We start from the raw sequence: 16,231 nt of genomic DNA, 5'->3' as shown, positions 1-16,231 counted from the left end.
TGGACAAGGGTGTGATGGACGAGGGGGGGGAGTTTAGGAGGGGTCTCCAGCAAGGCCTGTCTAGACTTTGTCCCCCAGCCTCCCAGCAGCACTCCACGTCCCTAGGCATGGGGCTGAGGTCCTGATGAAGCTGAAGCAGATATCGTGTGACCTACTGTCCCACAAGTCAGGTCAGAGACTTTCTTACTAGCCAGCTCCAGGTAGTCCATGTTGGGGAAGATTCCTGGGAGAAGAGAAATCCTAGTTTCTATGGTGTCCCTTAAAGGACATAACAGGGCTGATGTATAGAGAAAGATATACATAGTTATGCATGGATGTAGCCTAATTTCACAGCTACAGCTAGTGACGTATAGGTTCTTACACGGCCCAGGAATCTTTTACCAAAGATTCGGAAACAAAGGCTGGCCAGGCTGTGAAGAAAATCTCTGGGTTGTTAAGACACCCCTTGAGAATTTCTATCACAATGATGAACTGGAGGGAACATTTTTCAGCCAATACCACAACGGTGTGTACTTTGGGAGTTTTACGAATATATGTATAATTTACAGTCAGCCAGCAGCAGGAGAGGAGAGCTTTGCGTGTGTTAGGGGTGGGGGAGCATACGGGGATAAGATGCGTCCTTTGTTCCGGAGGAGCTGCCCTGAGGGTCTGAGCAGAGCTGAGCTAGAAGTGAAACAGTCCCGGTCAAGGGAGGACGCTGGAGACTAACCTTGGCGGGGCTGTGCAAGGAGATGAGGCTGATCAGAACTCTGAGCACTGATCTGGTGTTCCTAGAGGAGATGGGGAGGCGTGGTCTGAGAGAATTTAAGAGTAATGCGCAGAGTGTGAAGCTGGGAAAAATGAGGCTGAGTCTCCTAAGTGAGGCTGTGAATGTGGAAGGAGGGTCTCTGTGAAGGAGGAGGCGGGGTCTGAGAGAGGCTAAGGGTGAGGAGGCGGGGCCTGAGTGAGGCTAAGGGTGAGGAGGCGGGGCCTGAGTGTGGCTGAGGGTGAGGAGGCGGGGCCTGAGTGTGGCTGAGGGTGAGGAGGCGGGGCCTGAGTGTGACTGACGGTAAGGAGGCGGGGTCTGAGTGAGGCTATGAGACAGGAGGCGGGATCTGAGAGGGGCTGGTTGTGAGGAGGCGGGGCCTGAGTGCAGCTGAGGGTGAAGAAGCCGGGTCTAGGGGACGCTGGTAAGGAGGCGGGGCCTGAGGGAGGCTGAGGGTGAGGAGGCGGGGCCTGAGGGAGGCTGAGGGTGGAGAGGTGGGACCTGAGGGAGGCTGGTTGTAAGGAGGCGGGGTCTGAAGTCCGCAGCCAGCCCCAGTCTGCGGCCTGTGTTTCGGGAGCTGTGGGGTAGGCGAGCTGTTTTGAGGACAGACGGGGCGGAGAGCTGAAACAGAACGCTGAGGACCCTCTCCCGGCTTAGCCCACAGGGAGGGCGGCAACCCTGGACCAAAGCTTTTCCTCACGCCTAAGGTGGAAGCGAGGACGCGGAGCCGGGAAGCCGCGGTGGGATGCGGCTGACGCGGACCCGGCTCTGCTCGCTCCTCGTCGCCCTGTACTGCCTCTTCTCCATCTACGCCGCCTACCACGTCTTCTTCGGGCGCCGCCGCCGGCCGCCGGGCGCGACCTCTCGGGGCTCCAGGAAGACAGCGGCGCAAGCGAAGGAGAGGCGCGGCCGAGGTAGGACGCAGGCAGGACCGAGCAGCGGCCTACGGGCCCTGCCGTGTGCGTGGATGCGGGGCAGCGGGCTCTGCGCCGATGAGCCACGCGGGCCAAGGCTCGGGGCTCGGATCTCGGATCTCTCGGGGTCCTCAGCCCCGGGAGCCAGCTCTGGGCTCGGCTCGGAAGCTCTGCTCATCCTGGGCGAGCTTCCTGCAACAGTGGCCACCCGAGGCTGGTGGCGCGCACGCAGGCCTTTAAAATGTGGTGTAGACCCTCAGCATGCTTCAGAGGCCGGAGATTGGCAGAAATGCTGCAGGCTGAGTTTAAAGCTTCCATTCCCTTGTTAAACACGGGCTTTTCCGACTACGTGACTTCGGAAGTCCGTGATTTATATTTACAGCAGTGAGCCTCGCTTGGTGTTTGTGATTTGTTTTGGAATTGCAGTCCTTTCCCACTCCCTTGCGCAGAATATTTTTTTTACACAGTTGTGTATGAAATTGGTGGAGACAGTGTGCTCAAGACTAGCTACTAATAGGTCACTTACATAAAACCAGGAAGGAACTCCAGAAAAGCCTAAAGCATGTGACTTGATAGACTTTCTGCAGGTATTTCTAAAGGTTTTCGGTGAAGGACATACTTCTCTTATCTGGTGTTAAACTTTTTAAAATCTTTGACAGAGATGGTTCAATAAAAAAAAAATGGCTTGTTTTCTTTTATTCAGTCGTGTACCTCAAATTTGATTGTTTGTCTCTGAAGCCTGAAGAGAAGATGAAACTGGCATCTCATTCAAATGACTTGACTTTCTATCTGCAGTTAGTCCTCACTGGTAAACGAAGTCACTCTTCTTTAAAACAGAGCAGTCCGCGTTGGAGAGTGAAGAATGGAATCCTTGGGAAGGAGATGAAAAAAACGAGCAGCAACACAGAATTAAAACTGGCCTGCAAATCTTAAACAAATCCACAAAAGAAAAAATAGAGCATCGTGTGCAAATCTGGGGCAAAGCTGCCATCGGTAAGTAACCGTAAAGAGAAAAAGCATGCAAAGAGTATGTGATGTGTACTGTGCGGGACTTGAACTTACTAGTGTATATGTTTCACTGTTTAATGCAGTCAGTTTTTGACAGTGTCCTTAAGACAATGTAGGTTCTCTCTACTGCATTCCTCTTTTCTGAGTCTTCCTCACCATACAGACTGTGCATTTCTTCTGCAGTGGGTTTAAGGCAATTTAATAAAAACCATATTCTTGAGAACTCTTCCAGCCACCTCCATTTCCCAATTTCAAAGCTACCTCCTCATTTTTAACTGTTTGCTACAGAAGCACCTCACTTCCAGGTCCCATGTTCTATCCCCACACCACACAGCTTTCTCTGGCTGCTGTAACAAAGCGCCATATTTAGTGGTTCAAAGCATTACAACTTTATCCCCGCCTTTCTCAAGGCAGGAGAGTCATCTGTCTCTGGAAGGCCTTCTTCTATCTCAGCACCTTAGTCAGACTGAGACACTTCCACCATGACAGGTAATAGTCACAGGGTCTACAGATTAAGATATAACATAGAGAAACGGGGATATTTCAGCCTGACACATTTGGAAGCTTTATCTGAGTGCTGGGTTTGTTGGGTGACATTGGCAACATGGCATACTAGAAGTGGTACAAAATATATCTTTCAATATAATTGACACAATGTTCTCAAAGGTTTTGTGACTTCATATTAATATGAATTCATATTAATATTACCTTGTGGGTACTGCTTATCTTGTCCACTCTTAAAGCTTTCATCCAAATAAAACAAAAGCAAAGCATCACGAGTGTCCTAAAGAGATAGGATAAGGTATCAGTTGTCTGATTCATGTCATGCATTCAACAATGTCTGATCAATTAGTGAGGTAATGTCCCCTTGACATACTGCATGTTTTGGTATACTGCTGAGCTCCTCTGGCTTCAGAACAAAATGTTTAGTCCCTCCAGTTATATTAAATTAATTCTAATAATGATATTTTAGTTTATAGTACATATTTAGCTTCCAAATATGATGGATAGTAAGGTTCAGTAACATTAGTGATTCCTCAATATAAATAAGATATTTTGTTGTCTTTACTACAATCCACTTTAACACCTACAACCCCTGAAGTCTGACCCTTGTACAGTTAGCTACTATATTGTCCACTGGGGCTTGTCTTGATAGCACTGCCTACAAGCAGACCATGGCAAGAAACTTCCAGGGAAAATAGAAAAAAACAAAACAGTTTTTGACATACTAACGTGGATAAAACAGCAGATGTTTCTATGCTTGCTCTATGATTGCCAGGTCTCTATCTCTGGGAACATGTTTTTGAAGGCACTCTCGCTCCTGCTGATGTGACTGCTCAGTGGAGGGAAGGACAGTCAGTTGTAGGAAGAACACATTACAGGTACTCATTGGATAATGTTAACCTTGTACTGCTATGTGATGTTTTATGTAACTACTAGAGGAAAATACACTTTTACAAGTCATTTCCCCTTCAGCTTGGGAAAAATACAGAAATAAATCCTGGAAATATGTGTTCATCGCTCAAGCTTCATTAAACATTTTCTTGATAAATTGGACATTACAGAATAATTTTGGAGGGAGAGCGGGCCATGAACCTCAGTGGTAGAGTACTTGCCTGGCATGAGCAAGGTCCTCGAGCCAGTCCCCAATACTGGGAAAAAAAAACAAAAAAACAAAATTAAAGGTCTGTAGAATAAGTTTTGGAGTCTTATTTCTGTTTTGTTTTTGGCTGGTGATATGGAAAACTTCATGTTCCACATTTTATACACTGAACTGTAAGTGGATATGTAATGTTCTGTGCCTTGGAGGACTAATATGTAAACAAACATCATTATAATTTTTTCGTTAATAGTTATGTGAACCTGAAAGTATTCAGGTAGAATTCAACTTTTTTATTACAACATTCTATGTTCTATCTACTATGATTTATTTAATGATATAGTTTTCCATTATTTATATTTGCAAAGTTCAGAACTGTTTCTGTTTGGATTTTTAGAGTCCGTAAAACCTAAGACTTTTAAGATTTTATTTCATTTAACTTATGATTTCTTAATTTTTAAAAAGAATTAAAGATTTAAATTAGAAAACCATAGTTTTGTCATGAAAGTCCTGTTTGCATTTTGGCTTTTTACTAAAATAAACAGTTGTTTTTATGTATTTATTTCCTGAGACAATTGTGTTGTAGGGTGGTCAACCAGTACAAATCCATTTCCACAGATACCAAGAAAGGAAAAGCTGTATTTAATCTCAGTTTCGTGTGAATTTCATGGCTGCCGTGGTTGCTGACATTATAAACGCTTCGCAGTTCTGTTGGCTTACCTTTGTCCCCAGTCCATGTTCCTGGGGAGGAGGGTACTTGTACTTCCAAGTGGGAAGCAGGGCAGCCTTGGGCATTCTTCATTAGGAACTGTAAACCCTGTTTGTTTTCAAGTCAGTATTTTATTTAGTGTTAGTAGATGAGTAGACTGTTTAGATGCAAACCAACCCACATTCCCTGCCCTCTGGTTCCTTCTCTGTAAACTCCACCCCTTTCCCTCTGTCTTCTTGTTCTCATCAATGCACATGCACCACACTTCCACTGTCTTTGTCTTTCTGACTGTCTGTCTGTCTGTCTGTCTGTCTGTCTCTCTCTCTCTCTCTCTCTCTCTCTCTCTCTCTCTCTCTCTCAAAAGCACCAGCTGCAAGTTTTGTTTCTTTTTTTTGTTTTTGGAAAAAGGTCACTTATACAAGTTTAATGATTAGGCTAGGTTGATTGGACAGTGAGCACCAGGGATCTGCCAGTCCCTAACACCACATCTACCTTTTTACACAGTTCAAGATTTGAACTTAGGTCTTCATGCTTGCAAGCAAGCAGTTTACCAAATAAGCTGCCTCCTTAACCCAACTGCATAAATCTCTCACGGAATCATACGTGAAAGGTATAAGTACCTGTTTAGGTATTTATACGCATTGCTGTAATCTCATTGTAGGTCATATGTATAGTCCCAAACTTTATAGTACTTAGTTTCCACTGTTTAGAAGGAAATGTGTCACTGGGCTTGGACCTTTATGGTAGGAACACTGTCCTAGAATGTGTAAAGCACTCTGGATTCAATTGCTAATCAGAGAAAGAGACAGTGAATGTCTATTGTATGCATAAATTGCTATCTGTATTTGTATTTGAACAGCAAACATGTCAGTAGACTTAAGCTAATAATAGTTCTACTATATTACATAGAAGTTTCCAAAAGATTCCTACAGAGTCATAAGTAGCATCCTTTTTTTTTTGTTTGTTTTGGTTTGGTTTTTTTTGTTTTTTATTAACTTGAGTATTTCTTATATACATTTCGAGTGTTATTCCCTTTCCCAGTTTCCGGGCAAACATCCCCCCCCTTCTTTATGGGTGTTCCCCTCCCCATCCTCCCCCCCTTGCTGCCCTCCCCCCATCAATCTAGTTCACTGGGGGTTCAGTCTTAGCAGGACCCAGGGCTTCCCCTTCCACTGGTGCTCTTACTAGGATATTCATTGCTACCTATGAGGTCAGAGTCCAGGGTCAGTCCATGTATAGTCTTTAGGTAGTGGCTTAGTCCCTGGAAGCTCTGGTTGCTTGGCATTGTTGTACATATGGGGTCTTGAGCCCCTTCAAGCTCTTCCAGTTCTTTCTCTGATTCCTTCAACGGGGGTCCTATTCTCAATTCAGTGGTTTGCTGCTGGCATACGCCTCTGTGTTTGCTGTATTCTGGCTGTGTCTCTCGGGAGAGATCTACATCCGGCTCCTGTCAGTCTGCACTTCTTTGCTTCATCCATCTTGTCTAATTGGATGACTGTATATGTATGGGCCACATGTGGGGCAGGCTCTGAATGGGTGTTTCTTCTGTGTCTGTTTTAATCTTTGCCTCTCTATTCCCTGCCAAGGGTATTCTTGTTCCCCTTTTAAAGAAGGAGTGAAGCATTCACATTTTGATCATCCGTCTTGAGTTTCATTTGTTCTAGGCATCTAGGGTAATTCAAGCATTTGGGCTAATAGCCACTTATCAATGAGTGCATACCATGTGTGTTTTTCTGTGATTGGGTTACCTCACTCAGGATGATATTTTCCAGTTCTGACCATTTGCCTACGAATTTCATAAAGTCATTGTTTTTGATAGCTGAGTAATATTCCATTGTGTAGATGTACCACATTTTCTGTATCCATTCCTCTGTTGAAGGGCATCTGGGTTCTTTCCAGTTTCTGGCTATTATAAATAAGGCTGCGATGAACATAGTGGAGCACGTGTCTTTTTTATATGTTGGGGCATCTTTTGGGTATATGCCCAAGAGAGGTATAGCTGGATCCTCAGGCAGTTCAATGTCCAATTTTCAGAGGAACCTCCAGACTGATTTCCAGAATGGTTGTATCAGTCTACAATCCCACCAACAATGGAGGAGTGTTCCTCTTTCTCCTCTTTCTCCGCATCCTCGCCAGCATCTGCTGTCACCTGAGTTTTTGATCTTAGCCATTCTCACTGGTGTGAGGTGAAATCTCAGGGTTGTTTTGATTTGCATTTCCCTTATGCCTAAAGATGTTGAACATTTCTTTAGGTGTTTCTCAGCCATTCGGCATTCCTCAGCTGTAAATTCTTTGTTTAGCTCTGAACCCCATTTTTTAATAGGGTTATTTGTCTTCCTGCGGTCTAACTTCTTGAGTTCTTTGTATATTTTGGATATAAGGCCTCTATCTGTTGTAGGATTGGTAAAGATCTTTTCCCAATCTGTTGGTTGCCGTTTTGTCCTAACCACAGTGTCCTTTGCCTTACAGAAGCTTTGCAGTTTTATGAGATCCCATTTGTCGATTCTTGATCTTAGAGCGTAAGCCATTGGTGTTTTGTTCAGGAAATTTTTTCCAGTACCCATGTTTTCCAGATGCTTCCCTAGTTTTTCTTCTATTAGTTTGAGTGTATCTGGTTTGATGTGGAGGTCCTTGATCCACTTGGACTTAAGCATAAGTAGCATCCTTAAGCTTACAATAACTTGGTGTTACCAAGGAATAGAAAGGGGATTAAAGCAAACACTGTTAACTCCCACCAAGAGAGGCTAAGCCCCATTTTACCTTTCTGAAATTTTTATGCAAGATTTTCTGCTATCATCGAAAAACAGTGCTATTTTCTCTTAGAGAATTTTGTATTCAAGCGCTGTAACAGATTCTTAAAATACCTTACTAAGCAATGAAAAGTAGTATATAATGGATCCAAAAGTAACAAACTTGGAATTGCAACTTGTAAGTTCAGTCAAATTACATAGGTACTAACTTAAATGAATTCCAAAAATACATTGTTTGCACAGACATTCAGGATTTAAATTTCTCTGGGTTCTCTATATTGAGGTATTTAGTATTTACTCTGAAGACATTTTTCAATTGAGACAATCAATAGAAAATATATTGGAATTTGTAAGTTCTGATGCTTAGACATATGCAAAGTAATATACAAGAACAAATTACTTTTCAGAATTCTGCATGTGAGCTCTTTAAATTATTCCTCAGTAAATGGATTTTCAAAGATAACCTTAGTTGACTAAAGCATAGCATTCATTCTGTATATTATACTAAGTCATACAGAGGCTTTACAATGTTAATGTATAGTAGTAAACTTCAACAGTTTTCATCATTTCACCTTGTTAATGCAGTAGCAATGGGCTAAAAATACAGCTCAGTTAGTAGAAGGCTTCCCTAACATGCAGACTCGGGGCTTGGTTCCCAGCACCACATAGACAGGCAGTGGTGGCATACGTTTTTATTCCAAACACTCTGAAAGAAGATCAGCAGCTCAAGGGAAAGCGAGGACATTGATAATTATCTCTCCTCACTAAATGCTCAGGCATTTTTACCTGTCCTCTGTCAGAGCCTTCTCGCCTCCTGACTCTCTATGAGGTGATCTTCCCTAGTCCCAGATGCCCATTCCTACATCTGTGTGTTCCATCTATATCACTGTTCTCCCAGGCACTGCCTCTCTTTCCTTTCTTCTGTATACAGAATGAATGTTTTCATTTCCCCACATCCCACTCCCTTGTGCCTTGACGGACAGTGTTCAGAATACTTTGGTGGCAGTGATTGGGGTAGCATATGACAGTCTGAGTGCTAACACATGTCTATTTCATTTATGAAAATTATTAATATATTTCAAACGAAGAAATGCAACATACTCCCATTTCCTAACTATTCATACTTAACATATTTTAGCTGCTGTGAATAATCTTTATATTTAACTTTCCTCTTAAAAGAATTGTTTCCAATAAATGAAGGCCTTTCTTTGTTTCCTAGACTTATTATTCTTCGTTCCTCAAAGAGAATTGATCTTATGAATTCATTGTATACTCTTGCTCATATTTTTTATTTCTACTAATAGAAGATATATAAGTATTTTTCAATATGTACTTTTATATTGTTATAAGATCATATTTTAAGGACTGGCAAGATGAGTTAAGAGTGGTTGCCCCCAAGTCAGACAACCTGAATTCAGCCCCAAGACCTTCATGTTGGAAGGAGAGAACCAATCCCTGCAAAGTGCCTGTGGCCTCCACACACACACTTGGTATGCATACATGCTTGGACGCACAAACACGCATACAAATCCTTTCAATTCTATGTTAAGAATCCCCTGAAGCTTGATGCTTTCCTTTACATTATTTTTGATGCTTTTCCTTCGGTGAGAAAATGAGAGTCCGTGTAGCCTTCCTCATATGCCATTTCTGCACCCAAAGCTTTCTTTTGGTCTATAGGCTGCTCCAGTCTTACTCAGAAGAACTTGCATTATACAAATTGCATTTCAAAAGAAAATATTAAATCTCATTCTGGACTTTATATAAATTACTGAAATATTCCTTTGTTTAGTTTTATTTCTCTCTTGTTTTGTGGTGTGTTCTTTTCTAAGCTTCATCACTGGCCCAGCTGTAGTTCCCGGGTACTTCTCCATAGATGTGGACAATGTGGTCCTTGTTTTAAATGGAAGAGAAAAAGCAAAGATCTTCCATGCCACCCAGTGGTTAACTTATGCCCAGAATTTAATACAAACCCAAAAACTGCAGCATCTGGCTGTTGTCTTGCTTGGAGATGAGCACTGTGATAATGACTGGATAATGCAGTTCCTCAGAAGAAATGGAGGCTTCGTGGACCTACTTTTCATAACATATGACAGCCCTTGGATTAATGGTGCAGATGTCCTCCAGTGGCCGTTAGGTGTAGCAACGTAAGTACAAGATAAGATAATGTATGCCTAGACTCTTACGGTCTAATGTTCTGAACCAGGAAGATGGTGTTTTAAATGGCAGTGAGCTCACAGATGATGAAGCCAGGGGCAATCTTTCCTACAGTCAATAGAGTGTGGCCTCATGCCTAGGTCAGTCACAATGATCACTGATTGTTGTTGCTGCTGCTGCTGCTGTTGGATTTTACCCTCTTCTGAGAACTGATGAGTGCATTTTTGTTGTTTCTGTTTTAAAATGGAGATAGGCTAAAATTTTAAATCCTAAAAAGGCATTTAACAGAGAATGAAAAGGCGCCATAATTTAGTGGAAACAAATACTGTTGTAGCAATATGTTCATATAAAGTATATTCTTACCCTTAGGTTTGTGAATGGCTCACTTCATGTAAATCTCAACTGTTATAAAAGCAAAGGTTAATGAAATGATAGTTTAGGGTCCTCAATATAATCATCCTCCAGCTTGAAAAAATGGAAAGCATGTTTTGTTGTGGTTGTTGTTTTTGGAGCTGAGGACTGAACCCAGGGCCTTGCGCTTGCTAGGCAAGCCACTCTACCACTGAGCTAAATCTCCAACCTGGAATGCATGTTTTAAGCTTTCTATGGATAGATTTTTAAACTTCCAGATAGGCTCTCACTAGTATGTAAACTTTCTGAGGGCAGGAATTGTCTTCCCTGCTTTAATATAGTTCATGAAAGGCTGTAGAGTGGCCCAGCAGTTAAGAACACTTGCTGCTCTTACAGGGAACTCGGGTTCAGTTCCCAGCACCCGTATGGTGTGGCTCACAGCCATATGTGATTTTAGTTCCAGTGGATCTAACACCTTTTTCTGTACTCTCTGGGTAAATGGATACATATGGGGACAAACAGGCCTACAGATAGACATAAATGAAAATAAATTTTAAAATAGTGTTTATGCACTGTAGGTACTCAATTATTTGTTGAATAAATGAATCATCTCACTGATAGAATTGAATCAGACATGCATTAATACATCAGAGTTTACCACCATTTGTAGACTCAAACAGTTTTCTATTCAGCAACACAGATGTCACTAGAGAAATGACACAGATTCCTACACCTATATGTATAACATTCCAGATGAATAAGCTTAGGCTAGGACCAGTCTTAAAGTTTCAAATACTTTTTAACTACATTCACCCTTAAAATCTTCAGAAAAATCTATTCCTTGAGAAGAGCCTATATTGATAGAAATATTTTCACTTTTTCCAAACTGTATGACATACCTATTCATATAATCGATGATAGAAATATAGCAATTCTGGTATTGCCAGATTCGTCCTGTTCCCAGTGAGGAGACATTCAGTAACAACTGGAAACTTTTGATTGTCTCAAGTAAAGAAAGGAAATTGTAACAAGTGTCATCAAATGGGTAGAGCCCAGGGATGCTATTAAACATAGCACATATAGGACTGTTCCAACAACAAGGTATTTGATGCAAAATGCCATAGTAATCTCATATAGAGCATCGATTTCAGGCACACAGTTTTATTCAAATCATTGCCCAATGCACATGGAATGGGTCACTTGTAGTCAACCTCATTTGTAGAGTGACACAGGTTTTATTTGTTATTGTCTTAATATATTTGAAAATTTCTTGGAATTAATCTTTCAGAGTTCATGAACATTTTCTTTTTTAATGGACAAAAATGATTGTATGTGTCTGTGTTGTACAGTGTGTTTGGAAATCATATTTTAAATCTCCTTAATATATATGACCTAACAAGCCAAACTATAGGGCAGTCCTACTGTGTAGTTATTTATTATATTTTTTTATAGATACAGGAAGTTTCCTGTGGTTGAAGCCAGCTGGTCCATGCTGCATGATGAGAGACCCTATATATGTAATTTCTTAGGGACTATCTATGAAAATTCATCAAGACAAGCACTAATGAACATTTTGAAACAAGATGGAAATGATAAACTTTGTTGGGTTTCTGCAAGAGAACAGTAAGTTCTATGTTTATGTGTCCCCAAATCTGAGTATCACCTTGTCTACAAAAAGGTTTCCAAAGAATTCCTAGTAACTCCATTTAAGCTTCTAGATCTAGAAATTTATTTTTTAATTGTAACAGAAATTGTTGTCTAGATGGATATCACTGCTATTAATGTAATTATATTAAATTCATTTGCACAACTTACCAAACAACTATCATACGCCAGAAACGAATTTACTCAGGATAATGTCAATAGTTGTGGGGTGGGGATGGGAGTTAAGCAGGACAGAGGATGTGCTCCTATAGTATTGAAGTGTTTGTTGCAGGAAGAGACAAGTAAACATAGTGTGTGTCAGATGATAATACCGTGCAGGAAAAGAATTAAGCAGAAGAAGACCATGCAGACTCTGAGTAGACAGACCTGAAGAGGTTATAGGAGTCAACAGTGTCCATGCAAAGGGAGGAACAAAGTCAAAGGTCATAAGGCAAGAGGGGATGGTGTGAGTGAATGGATGAGGGTGGTGTAGAGGAGGAAAGCCTTACTGGAGGAAGAGTAGGTTCTTGTTGCAACAATTACAGACTTATATACCCAGTTTTATGCACAGATGATGATCAGAACTAGGTCTTAGTGCTACCACCCGGGCTATATCCACATCCCAAAATCTTAAAAAGTTTTAAGAAATGTATTTGGTCCAACATTTTCAGCATCTCTCACATTTATCATCTCTATAATGTGTTCACAGTTTTGATACTTGACATTAAAAAGATTTCCTTCAATAAAAGACTCCATAAGCAAAGTAAAACCCTACATGGATTTCTTTGTTTAACTTTCTAGGTGGCAGCCTCAGGAGACAAATGAAAGCCTTAAAAATTACCAAGATGCTTTGCTTCATAGTGACCTCACATTGTGCCCTGTAGGAGTGAACACTGAATGTTACAGGATCTATGAGGCCTGCTCCTTTGGCTCCATTCCTGTGGTAGAAGACGTGATGACAGCTGGCCACTGTGGAAACACATCCAGTCAGCACAGCGCTCCTCTGCAGTTACTCAAGGCCATGGGGGCCCCCTTCATCTTCATCAAGAACTGGAAGGAGCTCCCTGCTATTTTAGAAAAGGAAAAAACTATAATCTTACAAGAAAAGATTCAAAGAAGAAAAATGTTACTTCATTGGTACCAACATTTCAAAACAGAACTAAAGTGGAAATTTACTAAAATTTTAGAAAGTTCATTTTTTATGAATAATAAAGGTTAATTATATCTAGTATGGTGTATTTATAAGTGTGAATATTTATAGTGCTTGCAAAGCTGCCTGCATCAGCTTTATCATGTAACAGACCAAGTGCTCTCCTTTTTGCCTACTACTATGTACAAGATAAAAGAGATGGCAGTATTTTTCTGAGCTTGAACTAGCAGAATGGATGAGTGGTTAAAGGTGCTTGCTGCCAAGCCTGATGCCCAGAAACCACATAGTAGACGGAGAGAAAATGTGTCTCACAGACTGTCTTGTGACCTCCCACGAGCATGCACACAGAAATACACATGGCAGGTAAGTAAAAACTTACTTGGATTCAGTTCTCTAAAGTCAATGTCAACCTTCACTAACTTTTCTCATTGACTTTAACCCACTAAGGGACTGGAGCACTGGGTCAGTGGTTAAAAGTACTTACTACTCTTACATATAACCTGAGTTCAGTACCCAAGATGTATGTCAGATACTCAACCACCTGTAATTATTTCTCTATAGGTCCTGACACGTTCTTCTGTCCTGCATGGACACAGGCACACGAGTACATACAACACATGGTGTAAAAGTAATAACTAACTGGTAAAGTACTATTTACTAGGGTTGACATTTGCATGTGTGGGTATAAGTATAGATGCTGACCAGTGACTACAAAGTTTACCATCTCTATTGTGCAACATGGTCATTATTATAATAATATAATTGGAAAATGCTTGACTAGATGCTATGTATGCTCACAAAATGGATTAACTCTGATGTAGTTTATATGTTAATTAGCTAGCTATGACCAGTCCACTATACATATACATATATATATATATATATATTCCCAAAACATTGCAGTTGATAAACACATTCACTTTTATCTGTCAATATTAAAAATAATAAACCCTAAAATAATAAATTCTAGGGAAGTGGTGTTATATATCAAAAGAGAGGTAATTGTAGTCAGAAAAACAGATTAACAACTGCAATTTCCATGAGGACTTTTCATAAGCCAACTGGTCGTACTGTGTTTTAGTTGTATTTCAATATGACACTGGAACAAAACATCCAGCAGAAACAAGTAGGGAAAGGTTTCTTTTGGCTCCTAGTTCAGGCTTCTTCAGTGTACCAAGGTCTGATAGAAGACTAATATCCAAAATACATAAAGAACTCAAGAGGAAGCTCAGATGACAGCAGTGGTAGCAGCTCTGGAGGCCGCAGTCCAAATCCCAACTTCGACCTGTGCTGCACCTCGGTGATGCTCACAGATCTGCTGGTATTGCCAAGGCCCTGGGCTATTTCAGCAAGGTCAACCCACATGCTGAGGAGTGCTTCTTCGAACAGGTCACCTTGGGCACCAAGATGGGCCTCATCTTCGAGGTGGTGGGAGTCAGCTTCCTGAACATCAACATGGAGTTCACCAGACCAGATAATAAAGGAGTCTATAAAAGAGACAGACTATGAGTCCAGTGGGAAGTACATGTTCTCAACCCACATGGATGGAACTGACAAATTCTACTTTAGTAATCAGATGTCCACTATGACTCCAAAGACAGTAATGTTCACCATTGACATTGGGGAGGCTCCCAAAGGCCAAGCCATGAAGACAGAAGTTCATCCATACAAATTAGAAGAAATGATTAATGAGCTGGCAGTGGCAATGACAGATGTAAGGCACGAACAAGAGTACATGGAAGTCCTGGAGAGAATACACAGAGCCATCAATGACAATACAAACAGCAGAGTGGTCCTTTGGTCCTTCTTGAAGCTCTTGTAGTTGCCATGACATTGGGACAGATCTACTACCTGAAGAGATTTTTTTTTTTTTTTGAAGCCTGGGGGTTGTTTAAAAGACCTTTTCCTGTTGATCACAAATTCATGATTTACTTGTTTACCAAACACCTTGGTCATAATAATGCCATTAGTTAATATGTTTTTATTTTCTGAACGTTCATGACTTAAGTTTCTTTGTGGATAGTAGGTTCTGGGAAAACCTATTTAGGAAAGTTAGAGTGAATATTTGACATTTGATTGGCCTATAATTTTACTTGAAAGCAGGCCCATTATACAGGTCCTTCCAAGAAATCAGAGACTGTTAATGCTGTATGGGATTATGATTTTATTCTGTTTTTACCTTTGGTTTTTATAATAAAATGTAGGCTCTCCAGGAAGTAGCCCCACCCTGAAAATACTTATTAACTGACTGCTTTCTAACAGTCCCTCAGCTGTGGTTCATCATCAGCGGTCATTTTGTCAAGTCATTCCAGCAACAGCAATCGGAATCGTGACCCTTGTGGCCCTGCCTTAGCGGGAGAGACCTGATGGAGCATGTTACCAGGGTGGGCACTCATACTTTATCTTCAGTTTAAAGATTCGTCACAACACCTCCCCCAAAGTTTTATATTGAAACTTAGAACGGAATCACCTTTAATTGAAGTGACTGACACAAGTAGCCAATAACTTAGCGACTGTCAAATCCAGTTTACCAGGTATCAGAACAAGACTGCTGTCCCTGTGTGCTGCATAGTCTGTCCATTGTTGGTACTTAGGAAGAGCAATTCCTCACGTGGAAGCCTGCACTCCTCAAGCCAAAGGATTAAGCCTCTGGGATTGCTTGCAATGATGGCAGCCACTGTTGTCCTTTTAGTCAGTGTCCTTTTAGTCAGTGGCTCTGGTCTTCAATGTTAGCACTAGGGTTTTGTTTGTCCTCCTGGGTCTTTCTATTTTTTGTCACGTGTCAGTTTTATTTATATAAAATGAAGAAATGTCTCTGATGATGGGCTTAATGAAAGGTGCTCTACTTTGGGTGTGGACAATCCAGGATTATGTGATATCTGTTACCTGAACATTTTATTTTTCTTGCAAGGGGAAAACTACAAGTAACAAGTTTTATAAATTTAGTTTAAATTTGTTACAGGTTTTCATGTTTAGGACAAATGATTTTTCAAGTTTCTATATGATATCCTTGCAACAGTTTGTTGGTAAAGTGACTCACAGTGGGGCAGCTGTTGCATGCTAGTGTGTGTGTGTGTGTGTGTGTGTGTGTGTGTGTGTGTGTGACAGAGAGAGAGAGAGAGAGAGAGAGAGAGAGAGAGAGAGAACATTTCAGAATTGAAACAAAAGATGTAAATTTAAAATTGGTTTTATATCTAATATACCTC

General features: G+C 41.1%; 1 protein-coding gene and 1 pseudogene across 5 annotated transcripts; both read left to right on the top strand.

Annotated features, from left to right (window-relative positions):
- Positions 1-1,106: 1,106 nt before the first annotated feature.
- On the top strand, positions 1,107-13,104 carry Rxylt1 (ribitol xylosyltransferase 1). 5 transcript variants are annotated; one of them, XM_087556407.1, is made up of 7 exons: positions 1,107-1,169; positions 1,403-1,659; positions 2,497-2,652; positions 3,947-4,049; positions 9,556-9,870; positions 11,684-11,854; positions 12,677-13,103. In XM_087556407.1, the coding sequence occupies exons 2-7, from the start codon at positions 1,491-1,493 to the stop codon at positions 13,092-13,094; spliced, it is 1,332 nt and encodes a 443-aa protein (XP_087412533.1). In that variant the 5' UTR covers positions 1,107-1,169; positions 1,403-1,490; the 3' UTR covers positions 13,095-13,103. The 5 variants fall into 5 exon arrangements, with proteins under 5 accessions (XP_087412533.1, XP_087412534.1, XP_087412535.1 ...); XM_087556408.1 differs by having other exon boundaries at positions 1,107-1,200; XM_087556409.1 differs by lacking the exon at positions 9,556-9,870.
- Positions 13,105-14,118: 1,014 nt separating this feature from the next.
- LOC148004718 (transmembrane emp24 domain-containing protein 2 pseudogene) lies at positions 14,119-15,088 on the top strand (annotated as a pseudogene).
- The last annotated feature ends 1,143 nt before the right edge of the window (positions 15,089-16,231 follow it).

This window comes from Rattus norvegicus, chromosome 7, assembly GCF_021556685.1.
Source record: "Rattus norvegicus strain SHRSP/BbbUtx chromosome 7, alternate assembly SHRSP_T2T, whole genome shotgun sequence".
Classification (NCBI taxonomy): Eukaryota; Metazoa; Chordata; class Mammalia; order Rodentia; family Muridae; genus Rattus; species Rattus norvegicus.
Note: the sequence above shows the minus strand (reverse complement) of the source record. Positions and strands in the feature narration are given on the sequence as shown.